Raw genomic sequence first — 27,616 nt, forward strand, 5'->3', positions numbered from 1 at the left:
ATTGCATGTACCAATTAATGATGACTATTAAGTCGCTAATTTGCTAAGCGATTAGGTGATTATTTACTCGGTGTACTCAAAACACTGAGAACCATAAAATGTATAGATAAGTTTTAATAGGAGTGTACAACGGGGCGCATGAGCAATCGGCATACCTTCAAGATGTGCTGACGAAATACAATCCAAATCGAAAGCTAAGCCAACCGAGCAAAGCCATCCGTTTTAAAGTGCATTTGCAACTATTTTTACAATCGATTTTATTTATAATTTAGCATTTTTTCGCCGCTGCTGTTATTTTGATTCGATTTCTTTGTCCGCTGGCATTTTCATTGCAACAGCCTCACCCGCAGCAGAAGCCGCCCGGCAATTGTGTGGAGCGTTTCGAGCATACTTATTCGAGGCCTGTTGTTAGACAATTTCATTTGCAGTTTGTTTTAACGCGCAAATATTTGCACAATCCTCGGGCCGATGCAATCGCGTAGCTGCATTTGCTACACTTTTCAGTCAGTTTCTGTTGCAGTTTCGGTCCTCTGAGCGCTAATTGAGTGAGCACACGACAGGCATTCAGCCAGTCAGTCAGTCAGTCGGATGGACTGTCAAGCAGCTCTAGAGGAGAAATGAAAAACGCAGCGAGGTCTGGCAGCGATCTGGTCGAGCCACACATAATGTGGGGCACACATTGAATAGTACACACATCCCCCAGTGGCTCCACGCACACTCTGCGTTCATGCCTCGGGAAGTTTGAGGCATGCAACACGCCATAAACTTTAAGGAAGTTGCCCAAACGATCGGGAGTAAGCATGCGTTCCGAAAGGAATTTTGATTGCCCCACTGTAACTGATTCAACCCACAGCAAACTGCTCAGCCACTCGACCACTGTCCATAAAATTGTCATAAATTTAATCCGATAAAGTTTCATTTCATTCGGCGGGACTGCCCATCTAATCAGCAGCCTCATAATTCCCATCATCATTACGGCAATCACTACACAGGGAAAAATATACAGCTTCATATAAAACCATAATGTATGTATGTTAAACCTAAAATATCTTGTGGACTTGTTAAATACAATTAATTTGGGAGTAATCCTGTGCATGTGGTTCAATTTGCTTTGAAAGTGGTGGTTCAAAGCTATACGACAGCAGGAGGAACCCGATCAAAGTCTCACTCCCATTTATTTTTTTGTGTACCATTATGTTTCGCGTGGTTATTCTTATTATATAGTAGATATATATTCCGTTGACAGTCCGCGTCACATCCACTGCGCATCAACGCACATTTTCCGATTTTTTTTTTTTTTTGGGTCAAAAATTCTTTTTTTTTTGTGTTCGTCGAACAGCCAAAGTCAGTGAACTTTCATCTAGATGAAATATTGTGGAAAGTTCTGTGTCTTGACAGCTTGATGGAGCGACTGACTGACGGATTGATGAGCGCTTTTCCACTTATCAAATTGACTGCCATGAAATGTTTTCATTTAAATATATAATCGCTTGAGAGTAAGGTTGCGTAATTGATTTGCTAGCGCTGAGAGCAACAAGTTTAGCATGAAACCGAAATCGATAAATAGCGTCGACTCTGTCTACCCGCCCATCTACCCGTCTCTTTCACTTTTTTGGTACGTGTGTGCGTAAAGAATCTTGTTAGATGCTACGGCTCTCACTTAACATTTACAATTTGCTCAGGAATGCTGCTCTTTGTAGTGGCGAAGTTTCGCTTTCTAAATGCCTCGCATTACTCATACGACACGTTGTACAATGTTGCAAGCTGGCGGGGATGGTTAGGAAAAAGTGGTGTAGCTTACAAAGAGTTGCTGCAGAAATAGATGACAGTGGTAGTACGAAACTTTAAAATTATTTTAGACTCTTAAGGTTGTTAGATGTTTACTTCAGACTTCATTCCTTCATATGTAATAACATCAAATACCTCAAAGTATTAACTGATTACTACTCTTTTATGTTTTCTATTTTGTATGCTCTTTTTTTTTGCCCACTTTGCGGCAGCACGTGCTTCGGCTTAGCCACCTCTCTTTGCTTTTTATTTACCTTGGCCCCTTGAGTTGTTTTTAATAAACTGTTAATAATGGTTAACTTTTGGCGCTCACCAGCCACCAACGCTTTCAGCCAGACACTGGATGAACAATGTCACTACACCTGCCCACATGAGTTGTGCTGGTTTTGGCCATATTTGTGCGTCTGGCTTGGCGCTACTTTGTGGTTAATAAATGTGGCCATTATAAGCCTTGTTCGGGCGTGGGCGTGGCATTTATCCATAGTATATTCCATACGAGATTTTGCCATCGCGTGTGCAGACTTCTTGGTTTTTTGTGGAGCGTGTGTTGGCGTGCTCTGGGCAATTTCGGATTATTTTCTCTCTTTTTATATTTTTTGCCATAAGAAGCATTTCGGTGCGATTCATTGACCAGATTCCATGACTATGCACAATGTAAATGAAACAATTGTTTGCAGTGGTTACTAGTGGCTTTTTTTTGTGTTTTTGCTGGCATAATTATGCGCCTGAAATCGTTGGCTGTCATTAGGCGCACGAGTTGACCGTGAACCAGTGACGGCTCCACATTTTAAATTCTCTTTCGCTTTTAATTATTAAATTTTATGAAAACACTTTTGCCAAAGCCATTAAAAAGTAAAGCAAATTAATGTGAATATAGGGCAAAAGATAATGTTATGCAGACAACTTTAGATGATATTTTTGGTGTACAAAATTTAATAATATGAACTGTCGAATTTGTTCGATTTCATTAAATGCACTTATCTGTAGCTAAATTGATGAAACCATATATCAATATTCGAAATTAAATTAAGGACTAAAAATGCTTTTTCTCCATGGCCCAAAACGTCACTAGGGTATTTTGTGGTTTCTGGGTGGGCCTTTACAATTCTCCCAGTTGCATTGCCAATATCCGCTGGCAATGCAATCAAGCAGTAAATAAATTCGAAATAGTAACAATACAGAAACACCGAATTCCATTAGCTGACTGACTGACTGCCGACCAAATGAATGAATGAATGAATTGGTGACGAATGCCGGTCGAGCTGCGTGAATCGATTCACGCTCGACCGACAAACTTCCGCTGCTGGGCCGAAAGCTAACGAATGATAACTGTGCCATGTTTTCCACTGGGGGTTAAGTGCAAACGTCATAAACTCAATTTCTCCGATCCCCGCCCCATGGGATCCCCCAATCCCCGAATCCCGAATCCCCAATGCCCTTTAACTGTACCGCACTGTGTGTACATAGTTTAGTTACCTTTCGAAAAGACAAAGCACTGAGCAAAGCAAAGTCGGACCAAAACAAAAAGTGATTCATGCGCAACCAGAAACGCCGAAAGAGACGGGTAGACACCCGAAGAGAGAGAGAGAGAGAGAGAGAGAGAGAGAGGGTGGGATAAACTTGTTTCCTAGGCCTAACAACAAGGGGCAGTGGAGCATCCAAAGATGAGAAATGCTAGCCATCAGAAGAGCTCTCTCGTAGGTATAAAGTAAAAGATTTTCTATAAACCATAAAATGCACCTAGATGTACATGGAATTTCGCTCGGTGCAAATTCAACTGCGGGGTTTGCTTTCCTTAACGGAACCCAAATCGATCCGCCCTTCTGCCATCCTTAATTGCATTGCCACGCCCCGTTTATTGGAGTGCGGTTGCCTCGACTTGCCCCGACTTTCCAATTGATCCGATTGATAATTGGATTTGTGTTTGCCGATTGGGAAAAGCAGCGATGCGGCGGCGGCAAAAGAAACTACCTTTCGAAACCGAAACTCCATTGCCTTATATGGATCGGAGGATCGATTCGTGATCAATCAGCTGATTCATTAGCCCCAATTTAGTTGGTCAAGGTTTGGACGCTCCAAATGCGAACGTGCTTATCGTATCGACACCTTACGCAGTTCGATTTCCAATCGCAAATCGTTATCAGCCCCGGAACGATTCCATTTCAATAAGCGTCTAATGAGAGTGGGTCGGATGGCAGGGCAGACCTTATAAGGCTACGGAACCCCTATACGACGAGTGCGGTATGGGTGTACTAGGCGCCGATCATTAAATTAAACTACACATGTTGTTGATAAGGAAATGGTATTCGCTGAATCGAGTGTTCGTCTTGTTGATTTTTTCAGCAGGTGATAATAGATTTGTTTGTTTTACAATGTTTGGAAATTTTAATTGCAGCGGTATTTGGAAGAAATAGAACAAAGAAATTAAAGTGATTTGGTATATTCGTGTTTGATTCATGAATAAATTTTATATGTTTGCATAATCAAATCAAAACTATATGACTGCTCTACCCACACGGTCTTAATCATAGCAATTTGCAATCAGAAATTGATTTAAAATTGCTTTGGCCACAAAACATTAAACATAATAATCACCGGCTTGTGGGAGTTATTAGATCAGCAAACCAGTTTGCCTCAAGCTTAAAAAATCTATATTATCATAGAGCTACCTGAAGCATAGAATTTTCAGCATAAGGCAATGAACTACATGTCTATGGAAACATCAATAATTTTTTGGGACTGGGACCTTTGGCCGTAAATAGCTCGAAAACGCATAAACATGTCCGATGTGTGTAGTGTGTGTTTTGTTTGTAGTCGGCGAGTTGAGCCCACAGTTCAATAAACCCACCACAAAGCTAATTACAATCCCCGGCAGCAAAAAAAAAAAAACAAAAAACAAAAAAGCGGCAGCAACTAAAATAAAATTGTAACTACAAAATAATGTATGGAAACAGATGAAAATAGTCGTTGTTTCTTTCTTTTTTTTTTTTGACAAATTGTTAAATTAATTGCACATAAAAGAGCCACAAAAGCGGCGCTGTGGAAAGAGAGATCTCTCTAGATCGCTCTGCGTAATTAAAAATATAAATGAAATGGCAATTGAAGAGCCGAAATACAAATGCCCCATGCAATCAGCTTTCTTCACGCTAAAATTAGCAGCCGCCACAAAAAGTAAAAAACTAAATAGAAGAAGAAGAGTCTGTGGGCAGAATAAATTTTACACAAATTTTCCACCGATGAAAGTTTTCCCCTTTCATTATTTTTCGGCTCGTGTTTATCGAAACTGTTCGGCGATGTTTAGATTTTCATTTCTTGTTAAGAATTCTTTTTTCCCCCCACCAATACCCCGATGCCCTTGGGCCGTGAAAATGGGGGTGTGATGTGGGTGGTGCCCCGATTAATTTAAGATTAAATTGAAAAACTGCAGCTAGAAATTGAAACTGAAACTGAAACTGTCACAGCCCAATGCTGTGGGGTAATTAAAAATAGTTCTTGCCGGGTTTCGATTTCTCGAATCTCACATCTCGATTCTCGCCGATTGCCGATTCTGCCAGTTCGATTTTATTATTGTCCCAATAAACTTTGCCCTTTTCAGTTGGCCATTGGCCAATATATGAAGAAGACGAGCAGCGTTCGCCAATTAAAAATGCACGATGCAGGGTTATGAGACAGTCGAGCTGGCTGGCCAAGATTGATGGGCCAGTGCAGGTGGACAAAACTCAAAAAATACAGGTACAAGTGACGTACAAAAGTTTAGAACGATAATTGAATTAATCAATTAATATATTAACCAGCGGAAACGGAAACTCTTTGCTTTTGCATAACTTTTAGTACAGCTGCATTGTTAGCCGAGAGACTCTATACGTCTTATCTAATCCATTCCAAATAAATCGCCTGTCGTAGTTATGGCGAACAAACGCAAGTCTCTCTTGTCCAACAGCAATTATCGGCCATTAATTGTTTCGTTCTTAGTCACTGACATATGCCAATCTACACTAATACGCATATGAATTTAATATATAATTATACATTTCAAACAACTCACCTTAACAAGCAATTTTGCTGGCAGAAAACATTTGTGTTGGGAAGGCGATATATATATTATGATTTGTTTAGTTCACTGAAAGGAAAAAAAGAAGAAGTATTGATTAAATTTAATAACTAGTAATTGGTTTAAGAACTAGTTCCAAGGGGTTTAATAAGAGCAGCATTACATAATGATGTTAGTTATGTTCTTACAAGCAACTAAAGAGCAAAGGTGTACTTAAATTAAGTGTAAAGTAGTATTTCTTTAAGTGCATAAGTATATTAGTTGATCTTCTGATTTGAGATCTCGGCAATGGCCAAAATACGTCATCTTTCGATGCCTGACTCTTTTAAATAATTAAGGAGACTGACTCATGTGGTTCTCTACCACCTATATATTACTTAAAAGGTGCACAAATAAATATACCCAAATTTATCTGTAAACAACGAGAAGTTCACAGAACATTGGTGCTTTTATTTTAGACGGTGGCACATCCGGGCGAAATGTCGAATTTCTGAGAGTGCCACTGACATGAGGCTCCATTTAGAAATATCTGTTTATATTATGTTCATTGGCCAATTCCACGACCTTCAGATGCGATCAAACATTGTCGCCTGTCAGCACTTTGAATTTTCATTGAAAATTGTATTGTTCACTGCCATTAATTGGCCTTCGCTTTGACTCCGGGGGAATCGAGCATGCAAATGCAATTTGTTTGGATGATTTCAATTGAGAGACGGGAAACCAGTGCAATGGGGTGTTTGCATGGCGATTCAAATCAATAAATCGCGAATGGTGTTTAGTCAATAAACCACTTGCAGTTTTCCCAAGAAAAATAGAAACACAAAAGTTGATTACATAAAGCACTAATGGTAAACTTCAACTTTATACCATAGCGTATTTTGAGATATGAATTACTTTAACTTGCATCTGGTTTCAACTTGCTATTAAGTACTAAAGATAACATTGAATTAGGACACGAAATTCGAAGAACTCGTGGATATAAAACACCCCCACGGAGTTATATTACTCGGGATAATCCCCAATGCTTGCCCCATTCCCAGTTAGGTTTCTTTGAAAATTGAAAACTTCTAGTTCGGAAATGAAGTGCAGTTTTGTAAACAAATGTAGGTGCTTCTAACAAACCCCTATGTATATATGTATGAAAACATATAGCGAAGGTAGGTGAGCCGTGCTAGAAGCTGTCGAAGCGTAAAAACTTAATCATATTAAGAGCTCGCAAACCGGCTCCTAAACTAAACTTGGTCTAGAAGGCAGAAGGGCCGATTAAACGATAGATGGATAGATGACTGAAGCTAAGCGAACGGGTGAGTGGCTGAGTGAATAAACCGAGTGGCTAAATGAGCAAAGTTAATGCCTCACTGGCTGTAAAACTGGAAAATCGAGGCTCAAATTAAAAACCCAAACACACCGGCACAAAGGCGGGCGTAACAAAAGTAGCATGTTGTATGTGCTTAGTTGTCTCAACTGAATTATAGACAAGAGCAGAATCTTATTCACCGGATCAGCGAACTTTTGCAATGGAAAAATGCACAAATAACAAAGCGAAAAACAACAGCCATCGCAACAAAGGAGCTCATTCACTTGGGTCATGGTCATCACGGCGATGACGGCGATGTCTGTCGCGTTTTTAATTAATAAAGAAACTCCTGTCACCTCTAAAGTGAAATAAAATGAAAATAAAAAAGAGACGGAGCGAAAGAAAAGCTCAGACAACAAAAAGCATGAAATTGAAAACGAACAGTGTGTATTTGATGTATTTTTGATAAATTGTGAAAGTGCCCGGCCCAGACGACAGCTAATTGACGCCCCAAAACTCCCCAACAAACCCATTTTTCCCGACCGAATGGCATATGTTATTAAAGTGGCGATAAAAATGCGATAAATAGCACACAAAAGCCTATCATGTGAAAGGCCAACAAAAACCCAAATGGCATATGCCAAAAAGAAAAAAGAAATCACATTGGCGATGAAAAACTTAACTCTGTCGCTTTTCAACTTGAAGAAAAAACTTCAAATACATAGAAGTACGAGTGTAAAAGATACTTGTCCTTGACCGTAAGTTTATCTAATTCGGCTGATATTTTATCACTGTCACAACGCAAAACATTGAACGATATCAATTTCCCATTTATGGGTTAATTGGGGGAAGAAAGGCAGATACGGGGATTCTACTCGAGTCGGGTTTGGAGCAATGTTTAATGGCTTTTCAAGTGCTTCTCAAAATGAGGAACCGAAGACCCTGCCTTCCACTTGCAGTTGCAAACGCATTGCGGTCATAAAGAGTGCACTTTATGGCATTCCACAAACAAAAGTCAAAGGTTTAAGGGGGCACAAAAATGGGAGTGTTTTACAGGAGTGACAGCAGTTAAAATATGTGAAAGTAATCTATACTTTCTAATTGGAACTATTCCTTACTTTAAGTTCATGATAGATTGGCTAATTGCAGAATATTTAAATAAATTTAGCACACAGATACATATTATTTATATTTTTCTGATCCCACATATTTAGTAAAAGGGGGAAAAAAAAAAACAACAAAAACGAGGCCCCAATTAGGGCCCAAATTAGGTGTTTTTCTCGAGGCTGAGGCTTAAAATAACATTCCAACCTTCGAAAGTGATAAAAGAGCCCAGCGTTGATTATTATAAATAGCAATGCTCCACCTATTATCTTATCTCTGGATTTAAATACACTTTTGGCCATGCCAAAGATCGGACCAGAAATATTTATTCAGTCAAGCAAAAAGTTTGGCTCTTCCACTGGAATCCAAATGGTGAGTACTTTCCCATTGTTCTTGTGCTTTTGCCAGTGCAATGTCATGACTTGACGCCATCACATTTTCATTTTCTGGGCTGCCTTGATTGGTGTAAAGAAAATTGCACCGACATCAGAACGCGATCTTAAAAGTCAATGCTCCTATATATTGCTCTTGTGACTGGGGGGTTCAACGAATGGCGATTATTCCAGCTATATTCTTATCAGAGGATGTTCGTGATTGCGACTCTCTTGGTAATTTCCATAGAGTTCAACCCGTACAATGGGTTTACAAATAGCACTATATATCATTTTATTCTTATTTTATCTTCATGTACTAAGCACTGTATATAATCTCAAAACAATCATTTGATTATCTACTTTGATAGATATTTCATGTAATTTACTGAATTTCTTTAAAATAATGTCATGGCTAATATGTCAAATCTTTTCGCTTACTTGACAATAATGTTCCCTGCTTTCTTGTTTGACTTTCTTTTGTTTTTGGAAAACTTCGGCACTTGTCATTGTCGGCTGCTGCCACGCCCTCCGTCACGCCCCTTACAATGATGTCACATTGCACAGACTCAAATTGCTCCAATTTCGCCCCCATTGCTTTTGACTATGTCACGCTTTTCCCAGCGAGCGCTTTTCCACACTTGACTTCGCATTTCCCCGCGATCTTGGAACCGCGGTATTCCCACCTCAACTAATAACTTTGTTGGTTTTCCATCCATTTTCCGAGTGCATTGCGCCTGGGCTTTGGCTTTTTCCGCAGTTTGCCACTGTTTCATTTTCTTTTTGCATGCCCTGGATTTCCATTTTGTCGTACTTGGTTTTTGCGCTGGTTTTTCTCGCCGATTGTGAAAAGTTGTGCACTAATGGCAGCTGTGAAATGCATTTATGTTTATGGTCTAGTTTTTCCATTCTTATTATTATTTTTTTTTTTTTTGACGCCTTTTGAGCACCTCTTAAGGGCAAACATTTATTCTTATCCTCCAGTCACATTAGTGCGAAGGCTAAGAGCAACCGTGATGGGTTTGCTTTGGAATTACGAATGGAAGTGGAGCAAAGCTGTGGGATTTAGAGTCATTTAACTTTACGGATCTTTAAGCGTCACTACTACTACCTAACTACCTTTCTTTCTATAGGACCATTTCATACCCTAGAAGACATCGTTTGCCTGTAGTATTGTTAAAATAAACGAATAACTAACTTTCATATACCAAATCTCAAGTAAAGAATGTTTTATGAAATGAATACACCTCTCTTAAGATATATGAATCCCAACATGTGTGAGAAAATTAACATAAAATACCGATAAGATTACATAAACATGCAAATCTTCCACTTCATCTTATAATATAGCATTATTGATCCCCGGCTGGCGACTCACCTTGATAATTTACAAATTCAGTTGGAACTGTTTGATTTATTCGAAAGGGTTTGCATATATCATTTTGAAAACGGCAAATTGCGATTATAATCGAAACAAAAGTGAGCAGAGGAAGAGAAGAAGAATAAGAGGAATGGCGATATTAGGGAGATAAAGTTGCACGCGAAAACCGGTTGCCGTTATTGTTTACACCAAATCGGAAACGAAGTTGTGGGGGCAGGCGCGAATATGAATGTTGTACGGAGGGGAAGAAGTGGAAACTGGGCGGAAAACGGAGAACGGGGAACGGGAAAGTGGGAATCAATAAAACAAACACACCACGAAAAACACATGGAAAGTGCAGCAAAACTATATGCCTTTCATTTCGGTTTAGTGCACAAATCGGCGAGTCCTGCTGCCACAAGAATGAATCATTCGAATCTTTTCGATTTTGTCGAAAGATATGATATGTGAGATAAATAATATGCTGATGCACAACCACACACACACTCGCACTCACGCTCACGCACACCCGCCCCCACACACACGAACGAACGAGGCTTCACTGTTTATGTTTATTAATATATTCCAGACACGCGGATCCATAGAAGAAAATCATACATATTCGAATTCACGGCGGCGACGACAGCAAAATGAAAAAAAATCGAAAACGAACCGAAAACTGAAAAGCAGAACACACGCGTTGGTCCTATTCGTTCCTTTGTTTTTGATATCGTATCGCGAGGGGCTAAGAACTATAACTATATCCGCATTATATAACCGCACTGGTAGATCCGGGCATGGCTGCACCGTGGGGCACGTAATTGCACCCGTCACTTACACTTTTCCTCGCCAGTCGCTTGGATCTCGCGTCCGAGTCGTTTGGGGATTTGTTTTTTAAAACGCGACGTTCGTTCCTCGGTTCTCGACGGCTATAAACAGTGTGGCCGCGCCGGGAGTGCAACTATAAGCCGATGGTGTGACCATGGCGGGAAAGTGGTATTATGCCGTGTGCCATATGGGCAAATATACCAAAACAATAAATAGCAATTCAAATAATTTAATATATAACATGTTTACTTAAAAACTAAGCTTTTTACCTAAATAAGTATAATAAAGATATAATAAAGTAAAATATTATTTTGTTATATATAATATTACCTGTGAAAAAATTTTAAAAACGTCAATTTGTTTTATACTTCTTTATTTCTTTCATTTATATAAAGAATTCCATGTTTAATTTATTCACATTGAAACATATTCAGCATAACAGTTTTGACCCACTGTAAACCTCCCTTTTCAATACTAATTCTAACGTCAACCATTGTTATCGATAACAGCTAATTTGCTGATCGCTCTCGTTCGCATAAAATAAACACTTTTCCGGCATTTTAAAATGGTAAGTAGATATTTAACGAACTGTGCCTTTTATACATCCCTTTTTTCCGCTAGTTTTCTGTCCTTCATAAAGAGGAAAATGCGCACGACAGTCAGCTATGGGCGTGCACCTGGGGACGCGACACTGCGGCCTCAGATCCGGATGACGCGGTCGTGGAGCCCGAGGAGAATCCCTTTGATTTCGATAAGAAGGAGGCCCGCCCGAAGGATTTCTTGGTCACCGGCGGACTGGATGACTTGGTAAAGGTGTGGGACTTGCAGGAGGACAACACCCTAAAGTTGCGCCACAAACTAAAAGGACATGCCCTGGGAGTTGTTTCTGTGGCCGTCAGTTCCGATGGACAGAGTAGGTTGAAAGATTCTGTACTTGGGAGATAGAGAAATGGACATCAATTAATGGTGCCGCCTTCCTTCCAGCCATTGCCAGTAGTTCTCTGGACTCCACCATGTGTTTGTGGGATGCCCGTTCGGGCGACAAGAAACACCTACTTAGCTTTGGGCCTGTTGATCTCTGGACGGTGCAATTTTCACCCTGCAACAAATATGTGATATCCGGACTGAACGACGGCAAAATCTCCATGTACAGTGTGGAAACCGGAAAGGCAGAGCAGACATTGGATGCCCAAAATGGGAAATACACGCTTAGCATTGCCTACGTAAGCTTTATCTGGTAAATAACCCATTTTGAGAATCCTATAGCTGTATTATTCTAGAGTCCCGATGGCAAGTACATTGCCAGTGGAGCCATCGATGGTATCATTACCATTTTCGATGTGGCCGCGGGCAAGGTAGTGCAAACATTGGAAGGACACGCGATGCCAGTGCGTAGCCTTTGCTTTTCTCCGAACTCGCAGCTGCTGCTCACTGCCTCAGATGATGGTCACATGAAGCTTTATGATGTGTAAGTGGCTTAACACCTATGACATTTTCAGGCACTACTATCTCCTCGTTTTAGAACCCACTCCGACGTTGTGGGCACCCTATCTGGGCACGCATCTTGGGTGCTGTGCGTGGCATTCTCCGAGGACGGCAAACACTTTGCCAGCTCCTCCAGTGATAACAGCGTGAAAATATGGGACACCTCGGAACGCAAGTGCCTGCACACGTTCGCCGAGCACACAGATCAGGTGTGGGGCGTCCGATATAGCCCCGGAAACGACAAGGTGGCCTCTGCTTCTGAGGACAAGTCCCTGAACATATACTACTGTCCGCCCAATGCCATTGTTTGATTTCATACAATAGAGCGTAGGTTTAAAACAAAGAACAAGAATGATTTATTTACGGATTACCCTCCGAGCTCGATTTAACCCGCAGAAGGGGCTGCGTGGCTTGAGTTAGCATCGTGTCTTTGTACTTCTGGTCGGGTATGTACATATTAAAAGTTTTAAAGTAGTGCAGTATGTTTTCTAAAAAGGGAAAAGTTAGACTGAGGTATTCTGAGAACACATTTTCTTTTAGGTTTACCAACTAGAGGCTCCTTAAGCTTGTACTCATTGGCTATCTTCTTGGCTGGCCAGGATTCAGGATCCAACTGGTGGTCATTGATGAACTTAAGCGCCTGGCGCAGTGTGCAATGACCGGGGCTAATGCGGTTGGGCTCCAGATATCCGTACTCAAAATCATCCGGCGTTTTGCGTTCCAGGGGCAGTGGTCGCTGTTCCACATTGTCCGCCGCCGCCTCAGCTGCCTGGCGCTCCTGCACTCGCTTGATCTAGGGAACATATAGCAGGTTCCATATTAGTATTGGTCGAAAGTACCTTCTAAGGTATTAACCCACAAATCGATCCTGCGAGGTTACATAAACGTCTTTCAATCGTCCGTCCAAGCTGGAGTCTTTCATATTGAGCTTGTCCACGAACTTGGGATCCACTGTAATGGGGAAAATGAAGCATTACACTCCAAGGGTGTTTAATTTTACTTACATTCCAAGGTGCGCTCCATGTCTCTCAAATTCGAGTCAAATTTGGGCGCCGGCGTTGGCTTCTCGCGCTCGAGGACGCGATGTGCACGATTCTCGACATTGAAGCGATTGGCCCGGCGGGCAACCATTGAAACCACCTGACCCATGCCAAAAATATATTATGTTTTATTTATGTTGCTAATAATTCACGTGAAATCGAGAAAAACCAAAAGAATTATAAAAGCATGGCCAGCTGTTATATGTTTTCGAATCAGCTGTTCGTTATGCTATCGATAAGTTATTGGGTTTTGCAACAGTTGACTGGCCAATTACCGGGTAGTGTTGTTAGCAATACACAGCTGATGCTTGTAAACAAACGAAAAGTTCACTTAATTTTCAATTTGTTAAAAATCTTAAGAAATGCTGCCCCTGCGATGCAGTTGGTCCTTTGCCCGGGCCAACTATAGCACCAAAAAGGAACTGGTGACTCGCTACAGCGGCGATTTCCCCGAGAAACTGCTCAACCGGAAGCAAAAGGTTCCCACTCACATGTACATTGCAAATTCGGAGGCTGCTGCAAGGATTAACCAGTACCTGGAGCCCCATTTCCAGAGCTCCGGTTGCGATACCGTGATGGAACTCAATTCCGGTGCTGGGTACTTTACCCGGCATCTGTTGGACAGGGAATCCCAGTTTCGACGCATAATTCTGCTTGAGAGCATGGATCACTTTATGCCCAAAATCCAGGAGCTACACACGCTATATCCGGAACGTGTGAAGGTGCGCCAAGGAGACTTTGTGAACCTGTGGAAGTTGGTGTACATGGACAAAATGGACGGTGGTTCCAGGGTGGCGGATCTCCTGAGTGATGTGCCCCAGAAAGCGTTTACAGATGGTAAGCCCATATTGGCTATTCAATATATCCTCGAACTTATTTTTTTCCTATAGATATCAACATGCTAGTCTTCGGCGCCGTGGGCTCCTATCCATTCTTCAAGCACTTGATCAACTCCCTCATTTTTCAGACCAGCCTTTTCAACCTTGGACGCTGTGAGATGATCCTCGCCATGCCGCCACCCATATACATAGTAAATAAGCTTATTATCCCTGAAATATATCACGCTTATATCACTCATTTCCCTCCGTTAGCATCTCACCTGCAACAACGAGATTGGCTACCTCATTTACCGATCGACCAGCGTACTGTTTCAAATTCTGTTTGAGCACAAATTCATAGCCAAGGTGCCGCGCGAGGATTTTCTACCTCAGCAGATGGCCTATAGCCCCACCAAGAGTAGCAAGTTGGGTAAGGTGCAGTCCATCAATCCCGAGTACTTGTACTTGGTGAAATTCACTCCGCGCCGCAATCTTCATGAGCTGTGCCAGTCGCAGGATCTACCCGCTCTCTGGTTCTTCATTAAGCAGAACTATGTAAGCCGACGAAACAGAATAATACCCAATTTAGAGTAGGTAACACAATCAAATCATCTGGGGTTATTTTTATAAATTCAATTATTATTTGTGTAGAAAGTGGGTTCCCGGCTGTGGACCTCGGCTTATCATTAATCCGAAGTCCTCCGAGTCCGTAACACCCATCTATCCAGATGAATTGCCCAAGAAACTACCACAGTACTCGTGCCAGAGTACTACAATGAGCACCAGAAACTACTATCCCGGCATCAACATCTACACACAGTTCGGAGATCTCCTGCCCAGTCAGATTCTGACGCTATTTAGTCAGTTTCGTCAGTGGCCGGAGTACGGCGAGAGCTCTTTCCTCGCCTCGCTGGAAAATGCGCTGCTCAAGCTGGAGACTGCCAATGACGAACCAAACCTAGAGGATGGCGTCACGTTGCCAGAAGAGGATGATGCCGAAGCAGATGAAATTATCGAAGAAGAAAGCCCTGTACCCGCCACCACTCCCGTCAAGAGGCGCAGGAAAGCCAGTTCTTAGTTGTACATAATAGCGTTTTGCTTGTGCAAGAAAAATAAAGAATTGCCTTCATTTTGAGAAATGGTATGTAATCATATTATATCTGTCTTAAACATGGAACAAATTCGCTATTCTTCACTGGCCTCCACACATTACCAAACAGAACACAATACATTTAAGCACATAATGTTAAAATCCTTTAAGGACACTTTCCCTGAGCCATTAGGCGACTGCCGCGTGCGCATTTCTCGGCCAAATCAACGTAGTATTCCGGCGGAGCCTGCTCCGTGTCCGAAATACGCGTCTCCAGTTGAACGGACAGCTTCACACAGTCCACCATCAAGTTGGTGGGATTCACGCCAAGTACAAAGGAAGCCTCCTGGTAAGGACACGGGTTTTCTTCCTTCTTGGTGTTTCCGAACTCATAGCATGTGTCGCGAATCATAAAGTGTCCGTCCCTGTTACATGGATTTCGTACGCACTTCGGGATGATCTCCTCCTTGTAGAGCACCAGAATCTGTCCAGCCTCACAGGGTCCCTGTCGGTAGGCCGGATAGCAGCCATCGGTCTCCGGGTAATACAGTGTGGCTATCGAAGGGGAAGTACCCATACGGAGATTATTATGTCATCGCCATGGTAGCTCCATTATGACCGCTCACCTGGCGCGCAGTCGCAAACCCAGTCGTTCTGCTTCTGCTGGTCCCCCGGATAAAGAAGCTGGTGCTTGGGGCATCGGGCTGGCGAATACAGTGGCTTGCGACCCTGTTGATGAGGAGAAAGCGGAGGGGTGTGAGGCAGGAATTCGATTGATTATTGCCAATGGGGCTTGCATACACTACCAAAACAGTCCCCGTATTTTGAAATTCACTTCAAACACACACTTTAGAAGTTTAAAGGTTTGAAACTCTCAAAGTCACCACAGTGATAAAATAAATGTATTTCTTATTTTTAACAAAAAAAAAAATTTTTCAATCACGTTCAACAGTATCCATACAATTAAAAGTCTGTTATTATAATTATTTAACTAGAACCTTAAGCTAGTTTTAAAATCAAAGCAATCATGAAATGTTTTTGAACATTGGTCACTACACAAAATTCCTAATTGGACTCCAACGACTTTCACTTCTGATTGGGAAGGGTATTCGGCGAAAGATGTTGCCCAGTTCCGGCTGGGTTTTCTCTTCCATTTTGGCGTTTCTTATCACAAATGTGGATTGTGTCTGGCTGCAGCTTACCGCAAGGTTGGCCTTCTTCTTATCAATGTCTTGATCCTCAACAAAGGCGATTTGAGCGTGTGCCACTTTCCCAATAAACGCAATAAGCGCGGCGATCAGCAAAAGTTGGGGATTGATCATTGTCCGTATAATCACTTGTTCATGTGATACTCACGGCAATTCAAACAAGTATGAGGCTGGCCAATCTTGACTTAATCTTAATCAATGGGAAACGAAGATCTTCGATAACGATAACGATCTTAGTTGGGTCCAGTTATGTTATTGTTTTACGTTTTCTCGGAAATATTCCAATATTCCAATTGGAAGTTTAGTGCGAATAACCAGAAAAGCAGAACAAAGTGAAATTAAAACATAGTCCAATAAGGGCCAGTTCCAATTGATATTGCTCTCCCGATTACATCCGCTCTTGCTAGTGATGCTCAATACTCAATCAATGCTCAGCTGTTTCTATCGATGAGTTGAAAAAAATAACTTTCTGATCATATAAATTTAAGCCAAGAGAAAAGGGAAAAACTTAAAAAAAATATCTGCACACTTACGTTTGCTTTTGAAATATTGGATTAAGAACTCCTTGTTAAGTAATGCTTAGTTATATTGTCTTCCTATGAGTTGTGGACTACCAAATTACTAAGTGTATCAGAAATTAAAATTGAAAATCGAATAATTTGTTATATAGAACGATAAGCATTACGAGTCTATTTTGGCGCCCAACTACCGAACATTTTCAAAATGTTGCCATTATTGGTTAGCACTGGTTAGCCAATCGCTAACTATCGAAAAGCTCCCATCTCTTATTTTCCTTTGTCAAAATAAAAACCAAATAAATATATATAAAATTCACCTGCAAAACGAAGCAACAAAAGACACTGTACGGCTCAAATGGACGAAGAGGAGAACTCAGGTGGGTGTGGCAGCATCATAGCACTCGCCAAATGTTCCCAATAACATATGTTCATCATATGAAACTGCGCAGAAATCAATTCTGTGCAAGCACGGGATGAAGATGTGCAATTGGAGGACCAACAGTCACAGGGGCTCCAGGATCGGCAGGTAGACGTGATAGAACAGGCTTGGAACAATGCAATGCCAGACGAGCCGTCACCGCCGGCAGAAGATGCCTTCCAAGATCCACTGGCCACCGATGGTGAGGGAGGGGATGCACTTGAGGCCATGGTAGAGAACGTTTTGCAGGACGACACAGCAAGCGAGGGCAGTCATCCCAGCAGTGACATGTCTCTGGAAAGTCCAGGAAGTGAAGGTTAGTTGGCTTACAATCGTTGTGCTGCACATTCCTACTTAACCCGCGTTTTCCATCCTTTCCAGATGATTCCGATCTGGAGAGCCTGCCCCATTGGATGATTCCGCAGAACCGACTGCGCTCCGCCGTAGACATGATGGTCTCGCAAGCCCGCAATCGGGATGGTGGAATCGCTGCACTGCTCAGTGGGGACAACTTCCTACAGCGAGTGCGTAGCATGGTCTTTAGCCAGGAGCGACGGCGCAGTCGCACAAGCGAGGAAACGAGCCAGGAGGCTGCCGAGCAGCCCGTTGATCCACCGCCACAGCAGCCACCTCGACCACCAATCGACATTGGCTTTGACACCAATCTGCCAGCGGAGCATTCATACTTCGGTAATCATTTGAGTCGCGTGCCCGGAGTGGACTACTTGGAGGTGGGCAGCGTCCATCACATGCTCATCTTCTTGCACCAGCACATCCTCTTTCCCGGCGAGGTGCTTCCCTTCATGATCGACGGCCGAATGTTTGACGAGGATATGCCCGGTCTGGACGGTCTGATCTTCGGTGTAAGCTTCCCGCGTTTGCAGCCGCCGGAGGACAACCCACACAAGTTGTATGGGGTCACGTGTCAGATCTACGAAAGGGGCGAAAGCGGCCGAGGATTGGTGTTCTACAAATCACGAGCACTGCAGCGCATTGTCATCAACTGCGATGATATAAAAGGGTGAGTCTTGACTATACGGATCACCTTAAATTCTCCATGATTAATCCCATATCTTTTCAGGTCACCGCAGTACATTGCTCGCAATCCAACTAGCAAATGCTTCAGCAAAGTCAAAATATTGCCCGAGTATTTCCTGCCCGAACCGCTCCAAACTGTTGACATGGGCTCGATGGCCAGATTTCGGGATATACCCTCGATGCGCGACAAGTATCGCAGGTTCCAGCTAAGCACTACCACCTGGCCATCTGATGCCTGCCAAGAGTATTCGTTTTCTTCAATTGTGGAGCGAGCACGCCAGAGGCTGGAGTCCCAAAAGATAGACACAATGCCAAAATGCCCCATTCAGTTGTCCTTCTGGTTGGTGCGTAACCTTCACCTGACCGAGAAGATGATGCGGCTTACCTTCCTCACCGACTCGGTTAACACTCGCCTCCAATTGATCAAAAGCACGTTCAAGGACGAGACACTCTTCTTTTGCCGATATTGCAATAGCAGCTTGGCCCTCTGCTCGGATCTCTTTGCCATGTCCAAACACGGTGTGCAGACACAGTATTGCAATCCAGGTAAGCATAAGGAGAAGTCCAATGTCCGTCTTCTATAAGCAATGAATTCACTGAAACTAACTACTTTACAGAGGGCTACATCCACGAGACAAACACCGTGTACCGGGTGATATCCCATGCCATCGGCTACAGCGGCGAGCCGTCCACAAAGTTTAGCTGGTTCCCCGGCTATCAGTGGCACATTATTCTGTGCAAGTTCTGCGCCCAGCACGTCGGGTGGGAGTTCAAGGCCGTGCATCCCAACCTAACACCCAAGGTGTTTTTCGGTTTGGCCGGCTCCAGCGTGCGGATTGGAAAAGCCAGCGAGTACTCGCCCTTCAATGGAACCACCTATGTGGTGCGGAATATGATGCGGATGATCTCAAGCGATATGGAATGAGGCTGGCGCGTTGTGAAGCGATTTTTCAGATGTCAACTCTGCTGCTGGCGTCGTCAGGAGAATGATGCGGTCCATCAGGTGGGACCTGTTTAATTCGTTTCACAACTACTTTTAGCAAAAACACACGGCGTTTGATGGCGTGGATGTAAACCTAATTGATATTTACGATTATTTGAATAATAAGTTACTCTTAAATATTTGCTTTTAATATTATGGTTACAAATTTCAATCATTTAAAAGTGCCGCAAATGAGGTGGACAGCTTCTGAAAAAGATAAAGCAGTTGTACATTGGCAATAGATGAAATGATAGGCAATATTACCGCCTTGCAGAAGGGACACTGGCCGAAGGAGACCTCCAGAAAGGTCTTGCCATCCATCAGAGTCTTAAACCACTCCTCCAAACAGACGGCATGGCACTTTAGCACACATTTGGCATTGTCGCAGGAGACGAGGGGCACCTCGCCACCATCCAGGCGATAGGCAAAGCAAATGTTACAGCGCAGCTCTTCGTTGTCCTCTTCATCCAGCTTGGGTCCATCCGACCAGTCTGGCATGGGAAAGTAGCACAAGTCGAACATTCGGAGTAGGTTCTTGTGAATGTTCATTTCGGAGTCCCAGTTACTTAGACCATCGCTGAGAACGTGGCGCAGGCGGGCCACCTCTTCCGTGGGCCCAATGATCTTTAGCGACATGGATGCAATGCAGGCAAAGGGATCCGCGATGGTCAGCTTCAAGTAGACGCGATCCTTGAGAGGGAACAGTCGTGTTTTGTGTTTGCTGCTGATGGGCGATGGTTGCAGCACATGACAAAGCTCGTCGATATCCATGAAGTTGTCGTAGAAGGGACGCAGATCCTCGAGAAGCTTGCGAAAGAGGTTTAGGGCCTCCTCTAGGTTTCCAGCACTCTTGGTCAGCATTTCACCCAGCGATACGCAGTCGGGCAAACTGTGATCAAGCAAGAGAAGAGACGGGATCTTAAGCTCCAGATAATGCTGCTCGAAGTCGGTGAATTCGCTGAAACGAATCATGGAACAGGCCTCGTCCACTTGCAGGCAGTACTCGTTTGACTTGTACAAGGCCAGGATATCGTAATATATGTTCCCCTCCCGACATAGTTCCTTTGGCACTGTTGGGGCTTTTTGGGCAGGAAGAATCTTTGGCAAATGGTCCAGAAAATCCTCCAGCAGCCAATCGTCCTGTAACTTGAGATTAGCCGATGTGTACAGCTTGTACTCCAAGCTTTCCTGGACGTAGAGCTGGAAACCATGAAGAGCTGGGTGGTGTGGCAGATAGAGTTTAAGGCGGCGCCATGTATCCTTAATTATACAATCATTATTAGTTTGGCGGGAAAAATTGAAATACGGATAACTTACCTCACTGCCCAAAACTCCTCTGATGATGCACGCTCCACTTGGCTGAAGCTCCGCTGCCAGACCAGGATACTTTTGACACAGAAGGCGCTCTACATCTTCGTTACTTTCCATTATATTTGATTTTGGTCAGATTGTGCTTGAATGACTTTTGTTTACATTTTATGTTTTGAACGGCCATAGTTAGAGATGTGCAGTCTTCGATGACACAAAGTCTTCAATCACGATCGATAGGAAATTAATCGGCCGCTTTTTTAAATTTGATTGCTCGATCAAACCTTAAATTATATGTTTATTAACCCTTCGAGCCAATATTCCGCCTTGCTTACATATTCACCCTCTGGCTGTTTTGTTTACTAGGTATAGCCGGCAACATTGTAGTTCAGCCTCTCCCTACTTATCAGCCAAATTTACGTTATTTACTGATTCGAATCGGCATTGTTTGCTCTTCGTCAGAGCGCAACACCTGCAGGCCACAGTGGTTTTCTTTTGTAACACCTGCGTGGCGGCCCCGTATCAATGGCAATAGCCACCGATTTTGATAAACTGCTCTCTACAGGCGTTGGTCATCGTTCGAACACGGGGCTATTTAAGGTTCTCCACCAGCCCCATCGATTCCACTCACGATTGTCATCTGCGTGCGCGCGTACTCAATGTATATTGTATTCTTCTGAAGTAAGATTAAAAAAGATTCCATCCAGAAAAATGCTGCGAATCGTTGTAACTTTGGCTCTAATTCTGGCCACAGTCAATGCCACCAATGTCCAGCAGTGTAAGTAGCTAAAAACTCTTTTATTTTGTTGGAAAAACATCAAATCATTTTAAATCGACCAGTTTGTTAGATTGGATTCATGATTCTAACAGATTTCTATGACGATGATTCACTTCGCAGACTTTGTCTCGAAAACTATTGCCAAAAATACGTTCTGAGAGAAATTTAAAGTCCTAACGTGTATCTGTTGGCCAGGTTGATATGGCTTATCAACAAACAGCTAATCTCTTAGAAAAAAAAACATAGCCTTCTTTTGAGCTCACCTTTTGATTCTTCGAAAACATATTTCCGCTTTCAGGCAAAAATAAGCCGTTTCCACTGGATGTGAATATTAAGGATTGCGAGGAACCGCCGTGCGTTGTGTACAAAGGAACCATAGCAGTCATGGAGGTGCACTTCCTGGGCAGTAAGTTTCGGCCATCTATATCCGTGTCCACTTGAATCTCATCATCGATGTCTTGCAGATAACAACAATATCAAGAGCATTACGGCCACCACAACGGCAAAGGTTTTGGGCATGAATCTGCCATATGCCCTACCCGACGAAGTGTCCGATGTGTGCCGCAATCTCCTGTACGGTGCCATCTGTCCCATCGACAAGGACGAGGATGTCACGTATCAGTTCAACTTCTATGTGGAGCCTTCGTTCCCGGAAATAACGGCGGATGTCACTGTCACGTTGAACGATGCGCAGAACGAACCGATCACCTGCTTCGTCGTGAGCTGTAAAATCCGGAAGGGAGCCACTGCAGCACAGATGGACGGATATCTGTTGGACTGGACGAACCCCCTTTAAGCCGACGATGTACGCAACTCCAGCCGTTTCGGCCGACTGAATATTTCCACTTGTTTGCCAAATAATAAACCACAAAACTCTTGCACAGATAAGACCATTTGTTTACCTTGGCTACGTCACGAATTCCAGTGTACTCAGTGCACAATCAGGCTGAAGATTAACACATTTCTGGGCACCGCCGATTAGATATTCAAGCGTATTTATTTATATACAGTCATTTGTGACGTTCCTTTTTGCACCGAAAGTCTATTAATTTATTTCCACTGATTCAGTGGCACAATTGGCTAATAAAATCGTCGTGATAATCATTTATTGGCCGCCGTAGATCGCATTGACCATATGGTCAAAAGTTGGGCTCTCCTGTGTGATAAGGCGATAAACGTCTTGCTGGGTGCAACAGTACACTCGGAGAAAATCTGCCTTAAAAATGTCTAACTAGTGATAGTGATTACCACCAGATTAAATCATAATGAGAAGTGTTTCCAAAGAAGCCTATCATTTGCAAACATGATTTATGGGATTACTTTCGAAGATATACATAAATCATTGTATTAAATTTCAGTGAACTATAGAACAACTTATGAAAGTTATTTTCCAGATGCTAGATTAAATAGAATTTTAGTTAAAAAAAAGATGCCTTCCTATTTCTGTTAAACATCAAAGATAAAGAAAATTTTAAAAAGATTTTAAAAGATTTTCTGTTATTTCTAAAATTTCATTTTCAGTTTTCAAACTTTATAAACCTTTTAAAAGGTGAGTCAATTGTTTACAGTGTCTACATACGTTGAAAATAAATCTGATAGTATAGTTAGGTTGCCGGGTTTTGAAAAATGGTCATTGATAACCGAGTACATTTCCCTCCATCTCCTTGTGATTGGACATGACCAGGTGTCCTAGGTTAATCAGGCGTAAGATTTGCGAATTAACATTTGATTCGATTATAGCTTTTCGCCCACTCAAGTGTTACACCTTGATGGCAGCGTGTGCAGATAGCGCCATTGTAAAATGAGTCTTTGAAATGCCAGACTACAAAGTGGGTTTCTGTTTTACTCAGCGGTGAGCTGAGATATCTACTTAGGGAAACAACCCTCATATGTGGGGGTAAAGCTTTTAAAATTTTATTACATATTCATGAGACATCGTTGGGGGAGCTCAGCGATGGATTTTGGAAAATAAAGAATTCTATATCACAGTAATTTAAACCAATTGATGAATTAACTAGGCCCAACTTCAGTTGAGATAGTCCAGCTCATAGACCGTATTGCCGCCGTTGCCCTTGACCACCTTAATATCGCACACGAAGCACGTGGCAATCTCATTGTCCTGATCGACCAGATAGATCTCGATCTTCACGCCAATCTCGGGATATTCACCAATGGGAAAGGTGAACAAATAGGAGACATCCTCGGTGGGATACAGCGGGCAATAGGCGCCGTACTGGAGATTCGGGCACACGGCAGCCACATCCGCAGGCAGTTCATATGGCACCGTAATGATTCCGAGTGTGGTGGCCTTTACCAAGGTCGTCAGCTGGGTGATGTACTTGTCCACGGCGAAATCGATCTCGAACTTCTGTGTCGTTCCCTTCACAATCTGACAGGGTGGAGTAACGCAATTGTGCACACGCACCTCAAGCGGAAAAGGTTTACTTCCGGAACCTAATTAGCATGGGATTGTTGTATTGTATTACGGGTACTGTGCTGTTTGTTTAAAAAATGGACTTACATTTCTTCACAGATGTCGCCGGATGCTCCTGCTGAGCCTCAGCCAGCGATAGTAATAATCCTAGGGAGATCAGAACCAACACCTTAACTTCCATGTTTCTCAATGCGAATTGCTTTCGGCCAACGGTGCCCACATCGTTTTTATAGCCAGAACCGAGCTGTATCTCGGCTAACGCGATTGGATTTGGACTATCTAATCGTGGTCGGTAACTTCTTTTGGATGAATGCTATAGCACTCATATGGGAAAACATTAGAAATTTAGCATTTCAATCAATTTGAATCCCATAATTTACTTTATCAAATTTGATTCAAATTGATACCAATTACTCAATAACTGAATACTTAATAAATAATTGTATCTGATAAAATTAAAATTTCCAATCAATTCACAGCATTCATTTACTTTATGAAATTTGAATCAAATTGATACCAATTACTCAAAAACTAAATACTTAATAAATTATTGTATCTAATTAGATCAAGATTTTCCCAATCAATTCACAGCATTACATCTGCAATCACTGGCCCCTGCGAATGGATCGGAAAATTATGAAAACGGTTTGCAGAATTTTATCACTTTATCGCCGAGTTCATGGGATCCGGGCACAAAGGCAGTGCTAAAATAAATCCCTGAGCACTCCGCAGGCAGGCCACTAAGCCCCTGATGGCAATGGAAAACCCACAGACATTTGTGCCACGGCCAAAGCCACTGACAATGGAACTTCTGCGGGGCAGGAAAATGTGCGAGTATAAAGGAAACGGACGCAAGTAAGCTGGAAAAGATAACTCCCCCTCTACGACTCCATTTTACCTACCCGGAACTCAAATGTTGGTGAATTTTCCAAAGGTAAAAGAAGCGAGGGTCGCTTAAGGCGTTGTAAAGCTAAAACATTCATTCTGTTTTCGAACCTCTTCTCTATTTCTCAATCCACGCTCGTGCGATATTTTGCAAAATTTCGCATGGTTGGTGGTGACTTGCCATGTGGACAGCCGCAGCGCAGCATGAGATTTTCTCGAAATGCTTTTGAACTTGCCACCCTTCTCCCCGGCAAATGTATTTTTTTCTTTTTACCCAGAGCAACTGTCGTTGCTCCTCACATGTAATTGTTGTGACATTATTTAATATGTCAAAGCAATGGAAAATCCGGCACGACAAAAAATATCCCCGACATATAGCCCGAAATGGATCTTAGGGAACCGCAATATATGATTAGCATCAACCGGAGTCCTGATACATTGATTCCAGGATTCTATTTTCGGTGGCATCTAATGCAATTATCTGGGCCGGAAAATCTGATACCCGAATACTTTTGCAGGCAAACATTTCCACTTGCCTCGACTTCCGTTTGCACTTTTGGGTAATCTCCATTTTTGCATATTCCCAAATGTATTTTACGGATGCTCAGCTTATCTTTGATGTGCCCTTTTATATCAATAATGTTTATGTGTGCGTGTGTGGGGGGCTAAGACATTGATTATTGATTATTTCGAGACGAAAAGTAGGCAACACTTTTTGACTTGGCCACATGGGGTTCACTAAGCTTTCATTTTTGAATAGACTGCTTGGTAACTGGCTATCACTAGCCCCGCCCAGAAAAGCCCGCCGCCGAGGTAACTCAATTAATTTGTCAAATCAAGCCAGACATTAAATGCCAGCGCCAAAGCCAAACAATTTGTCACGCCAATCCTGTGGCCTTTCCCCCTGGCAACTCCCGTTGCCCGTCATCCGGATGTCTATTCTATTTCAATTTGATATTTGTTTGCACGTAATTCAATACCGAACGACAAACTGACAAACTGGCGCGGCCATTGTGTCTCAATTAGGCGGCAATTTGATTTTCGTGTTGTTAATTTTTCATTACATTTTTGGAGCTGCTGCCGTGTGCTGTCAATTAATAAAGGAATTTCCCAGAAAGACCACTCACGCCCAATTGCCCATGAACCCGTGTCCTTTTTACCCCTCAACAGGTGCTGCCAAAGGGGTCAAAGGCAGTGCTGCCAATGGCATATAGTATTTAATTTTAAATTTATTCTAATACCTTAAATGTCAGAGAACATTTAAATATTTGTATATGTGCTTGAAATAAGTAGAGGATGCTTTATATAACTATTTTTGGCATTGCTTTAAAGATTGGTTTTTTTTCTCGAAATGATGCCAATGGGCAGCATTGGTTAGAACAACCCTAAAGCAAAAGCGTGTAGCTCCAACTATCCAAGTGCATTCAAGTGAATTTCTTTAACAAGGAAAAATCTATGATTACTTGTGGTCAACCAGGTGACCAACTGGCCTTGAGACAATTCCTCGCACTTTCTACTGGGACAATTATTTGGGGGTGGCGACATGGCAGGTATTTCTCGCCCTGCTGCACCCTTTGATATGGCCGCACTGGCGGAGACTCATTTGCCAATGGCAATTTGCATATGCCGTCATGCAAAAAATGTATTTTATTAAATTTTCCAGCATGTCAAGCGCGTCCAGGGATGCTAATTAATTGCGCAGTCCCCGTTGAACAGACGGCCCTGCTCTTTTGGCACTGTAATTAAGTGAATGCGAAATTCATGTTCTCCGAAATCAGAAGGAACATGCGTTGCAACAAGTTCGGCTGTTGAGCTGTGTGGAGCTATGGAGCCGTTTTCCCCCCCAAGTGTTGGCATTTAGGAGCATGTCCTTTCCGCTCCTCCGTCCTTCCGCTCGCCTGGCAACGCAATTTCAGCTGAGAAATGTGCCCACTTCAAGCGAAAAGAAGTTTGCTTAATTTGCATAAATATGTGCCACTCGCTCTCAATTTCTGGTTACCTGCGTATAATTAAAATGTTAGCTGAAAGCCTTGAGTTACATAATTTCAGAGCATGACTTTTCAAAAGTAATTTCCCTTGCTATTGATGGATACCGAGTACGAGTTGGAATTCCTGGGAAAATGCCTAGTGGTTTCGCAGGAACTGTAAATGATTAAGCTTTGAAGGTTTTTAAATGGATTGTTAAATGTGCAAATATGCAAATAGTTTTCTGTGGAAGCAAACACCTAGCTTAGCCTTTCAAATTGCAAATTGATATAATTGAAATTCAGTTTCCACCCTAAAATTCCACTGGAAATGCATTAAAATTTCATTAACGCGCAAATTAATTATAAAAATGCAAATTAAACAAACGTTTCGGTCAATTGAATGCTCAAGTTTCCATTCCGAACCCAAAATCTCGGCAATCATTTACTCATTTACGAAGGTACGTAAACATTTTAAAATCAATTGGTGGCGGGGGCGAAAAATCGCTTAGCTAATTTGCATATAAAACAGTTGAATTTGCGAACAAAATCAGGAAATATTGATGAAATTTGGGCAACCCTTGACGGTAGCTGCTGTTTTCGCCCTCAACGAGTCAAGTGGGTGTAAGAAATTGTGTAAAACTTGCTACAAATTGGCTATGCATATAAATTGATGTTAATGCCGATCGTCGGAGGGTTGCTCTATATATACACATGTACATAAATACATATACATATATAGAGCATATAGTCCGATGGCCTGAAAGTATGCAACGAGTGGATAGTGTCGCAATCTGGTAATCTGGTAATCTCGGTTGCCGTATTTCTTTCAATAAATACTCGATAATCGC

The 27,616-nt window shown here is 42.4% G+C and overlaps 9 protein-coding genes and 1 non-coding gene across 20 annotated transcripts in view; 4 read left to right on the plus strand and 6 right to left on the minus strand.

Moving 5' to 3' along the window:
• Window positions 1-10,913, minus strand: part of Mical (Molecule interacting with CasL) — a 41,342-nt gene extending 30,429 nt beyond the window's left edge. For 6 of the 9 annotated variants that reach the window (NM_176443.2, NM_001316574.1, NM_176444.2 and 3 more), the window contains exons 1-3: window positions 10,810-10,913; window positions 9,990-10,016; window positions 5,834-5,908 (exon numbers count right to left, since the gene is read on the minus strand). The gene's annotated coding sequence lies outside the window, so the exon portion shown is untranslated. The remainder of the gene's footprint in view (window positions 1-5,833; window positions 5,909-9,989; window positions 10,017-10,809) is intronic. The other 3 variants (NM_176450.1, NM_001260086.3, NM_001260085.2) reach the window with 3 other exon arrangements.
• Window positions 10,914-11,287: 374 nt separating this feature from the next.
• CG3909 (uncharacterized protein) lies at window positions 11,288-12,624 on the plus strand. Its single transcript, NM_141712.4, has 5 exons — window positions 11,288-11,367; window positions 11,421-11,712; window positions 11,784-12,022; window positions 12,080-12,267; window positions 12,322-12,624. The coding sequence occupies exons 1-5, from the start codon at window positions 11,365-11,367 to the stop codon at window positions 12,593-12,595; spliced, it is 996 nt and encodes a 331-aa protein (NP_649969.1). The 5' UTR covers window positions 11,288-11,364; the 3' UTR covers window positions 12,596-12,624.
• CG11722 (uncharacterized protein) lies at window positions 12,614-13,560 on the minus strand. The gene is made up of 4 exons (NM_141713.4): window positions 13,289-13,560; window positions 13,144-13,235; window positions 12,831-13,077; window positions 12,614-12,772 (listed from the first exon to the last, which is right to left on the minus strand). Exons 1-4 carry the CDS (start codon window positions 13,431-13,433, stop codon window positions 12,645-12,647), a joined length of 612 nt encoding a protein of 203 aa, NP_649970.1. The 5' UTR covers window positions 13,434-13,560; the 3' UTR covers window positions 12,614-12,644.
• Window positions 13,561-13,591: 31 nt separating this feature from the next.
• On the plus strand, window positions 13,592-15,278 carry mtTFB2 (mitochondrial transcription factor B2). Its single transcript, NM_141714.4, has 4 exons — window positions 13,592-14,161; window positions 14,215-14,354; window positions 14,416-14,732; window positions 14,794-15,278. Exons 1-4 carry the CDS (start codon window positions 13,687-13,689, stop codon window positions 15,218-15,220), a joined length of 1,359 nt encoding a protein of 452 aa, NP_649971.1. The 5' UTR covers window positions 13,592-13,686; the 3' UTR covers window positions 15,221-15,278.
• On the minus strand, window positions 15,270-16,815 carry CG12811 (uncharacterized protein). Its single transcript, NM_141715.3, has 3 exons — window positions 16,435-16,815; window positions 15,859-15,961; window positions 15,270-15,787 (listed from the first exon to the last, which is right to left on the minus strand). Exons 1-3 carry the CDS (start codon window positions 16,552-16,554, stop codon window positions 15,399-15,401), a joined length of 612 nt encoding a protein of 203 aa, NP_649972.1. The 5' UTR covers window positions 16,555-16,815; the 3' UTR covers window positions 15,270-15,398.
• Window positions 16,816-17,216: 401 nt separating this feature from the next.
• ohgt (ohgata) lies at window positions 17,217-19,545 on the plus strand. Its single transcript, NM_141716.3, has 5 exons — window positions 17,217-17,335; window positions 17,408-17,692; window positions 17,758-18,397; window positions 18,458-18,960; window positions 19,032-19,545. The coding sequence occupies exons 1-5, from the start codon at window positions 17,314-17,316 to the stop codon at window positions 19,337-19,339; spliced, it is 1,758 nt and encodes a 585-aa protein (NP_649973.1). The 5' UTR covers window positions 17,217-17,313; the 3' UTR covers window positions 19,340-19,545.
• Fancl lies at window positions 19,526-20,887 on the minus strand. 2 transcript variants are annotated; one of them, NM_001300337.1, is made up of 3 exons: window positions 20,714-20,887; window positions 19,661-20,656; window positions 19,526-19,600 (listed from the first exon to the last, which is right to left on the minus strand). In NM_001300337.1, the coding sequence occupies exons 1-3, from the start codon at window positions 20,822-20,824 to the stop codon at window positions 19,565-19,567; spliced, it is 1,143 nt and encodes a 380-aa protein (NP_001287266.1). In that variant the 5' UTR covers window positions 20,825-20,887; the 3' UTR covers window positions 19,526-19,564. The 2 variants fall into 2 exon arrangements, with proteins under 2 accessions (NP_001287266.1, NP_649974.1); NM_141717.3 differs by having other exon boundaries at window positions 19,526-19,603.
• On the minus strand, window positions 20,864-22,316 carry asRNA:CR44192 (antisense RNA:CR44192). Of its 2 annotated transcripts, NR_073993.2 has the most exons (5): window positions 22,270-22,316; window positions 22,022-22,205; window positions 21,746-21,939; window positions 21,040-21,499; window positions 20,864-20,988 (listed from the first exon to the last, which is right to left on the minus strand). The 2 variants fall into 2 exon arrangements; NR_073994.1 differs by having other exon boundaries at window positions 21,048-21,499; window positions 21,746-22,316.
• On the plus strand, window positions 21,350-22,366 carry Npc2e (Niemann-Pick type C-2e). Its single transcript, NM_169323.3, has 3 exons — window positions 21,350-21,482; window positions 21,781-21,888; window positions 21,947-22,366. The coding sequence occupies exons 1-3, from the start codon at window positions 21,416-21,418 to the stop codon at window positions 22,276-22,278; spliced, it is 507 nt and encodes a 168-aa protein (NP_731439.2). The 5' UTR covers window positions 21,350-21,415; the 3' UTR covers window positions 22,279-22,366.
• A 1,007-nt stretch (window positions 22,367-23,373) lies between these two features.
• Npc2d (Niemann-Pick type C-2d) lies at window positions 23,374-24,101 on the minus strand. Its single transcript, NM_141718.2, has 2 exons — window positions 24,004-24,101; window positions 23,374-23,936 (listed from the first exon to the last, which is right to left on the minus strand). The coding sequence occupies exons 1-2, from the start codon at window positions 24,095-24,097 to the stop codon at window positions 23,509-23,511; spliced, it is 522 nt and encodes a 173-aa protein (NP_649975.1). The 5' UTR covers window positions 24,098-24,101; the 3' UTR covers window positions 23,374-23,508.
• Between the last annotated feature and the right edge of the window lie 3,515 nt (window positions 24,102-27,616).

The sequence above is a fragment of the Drosophila melanogaster genome, chromosome 3R, assembly GCF_000001215.4.
Source record: "Drosophila melanogaster chromosome 3R".
Lineage (NCBI taxonomy): Eukaryota > Metazoa > Arthropoda > Insecta > Diptera > Drosophilidae > Drosophila > Drosophila melanogaster.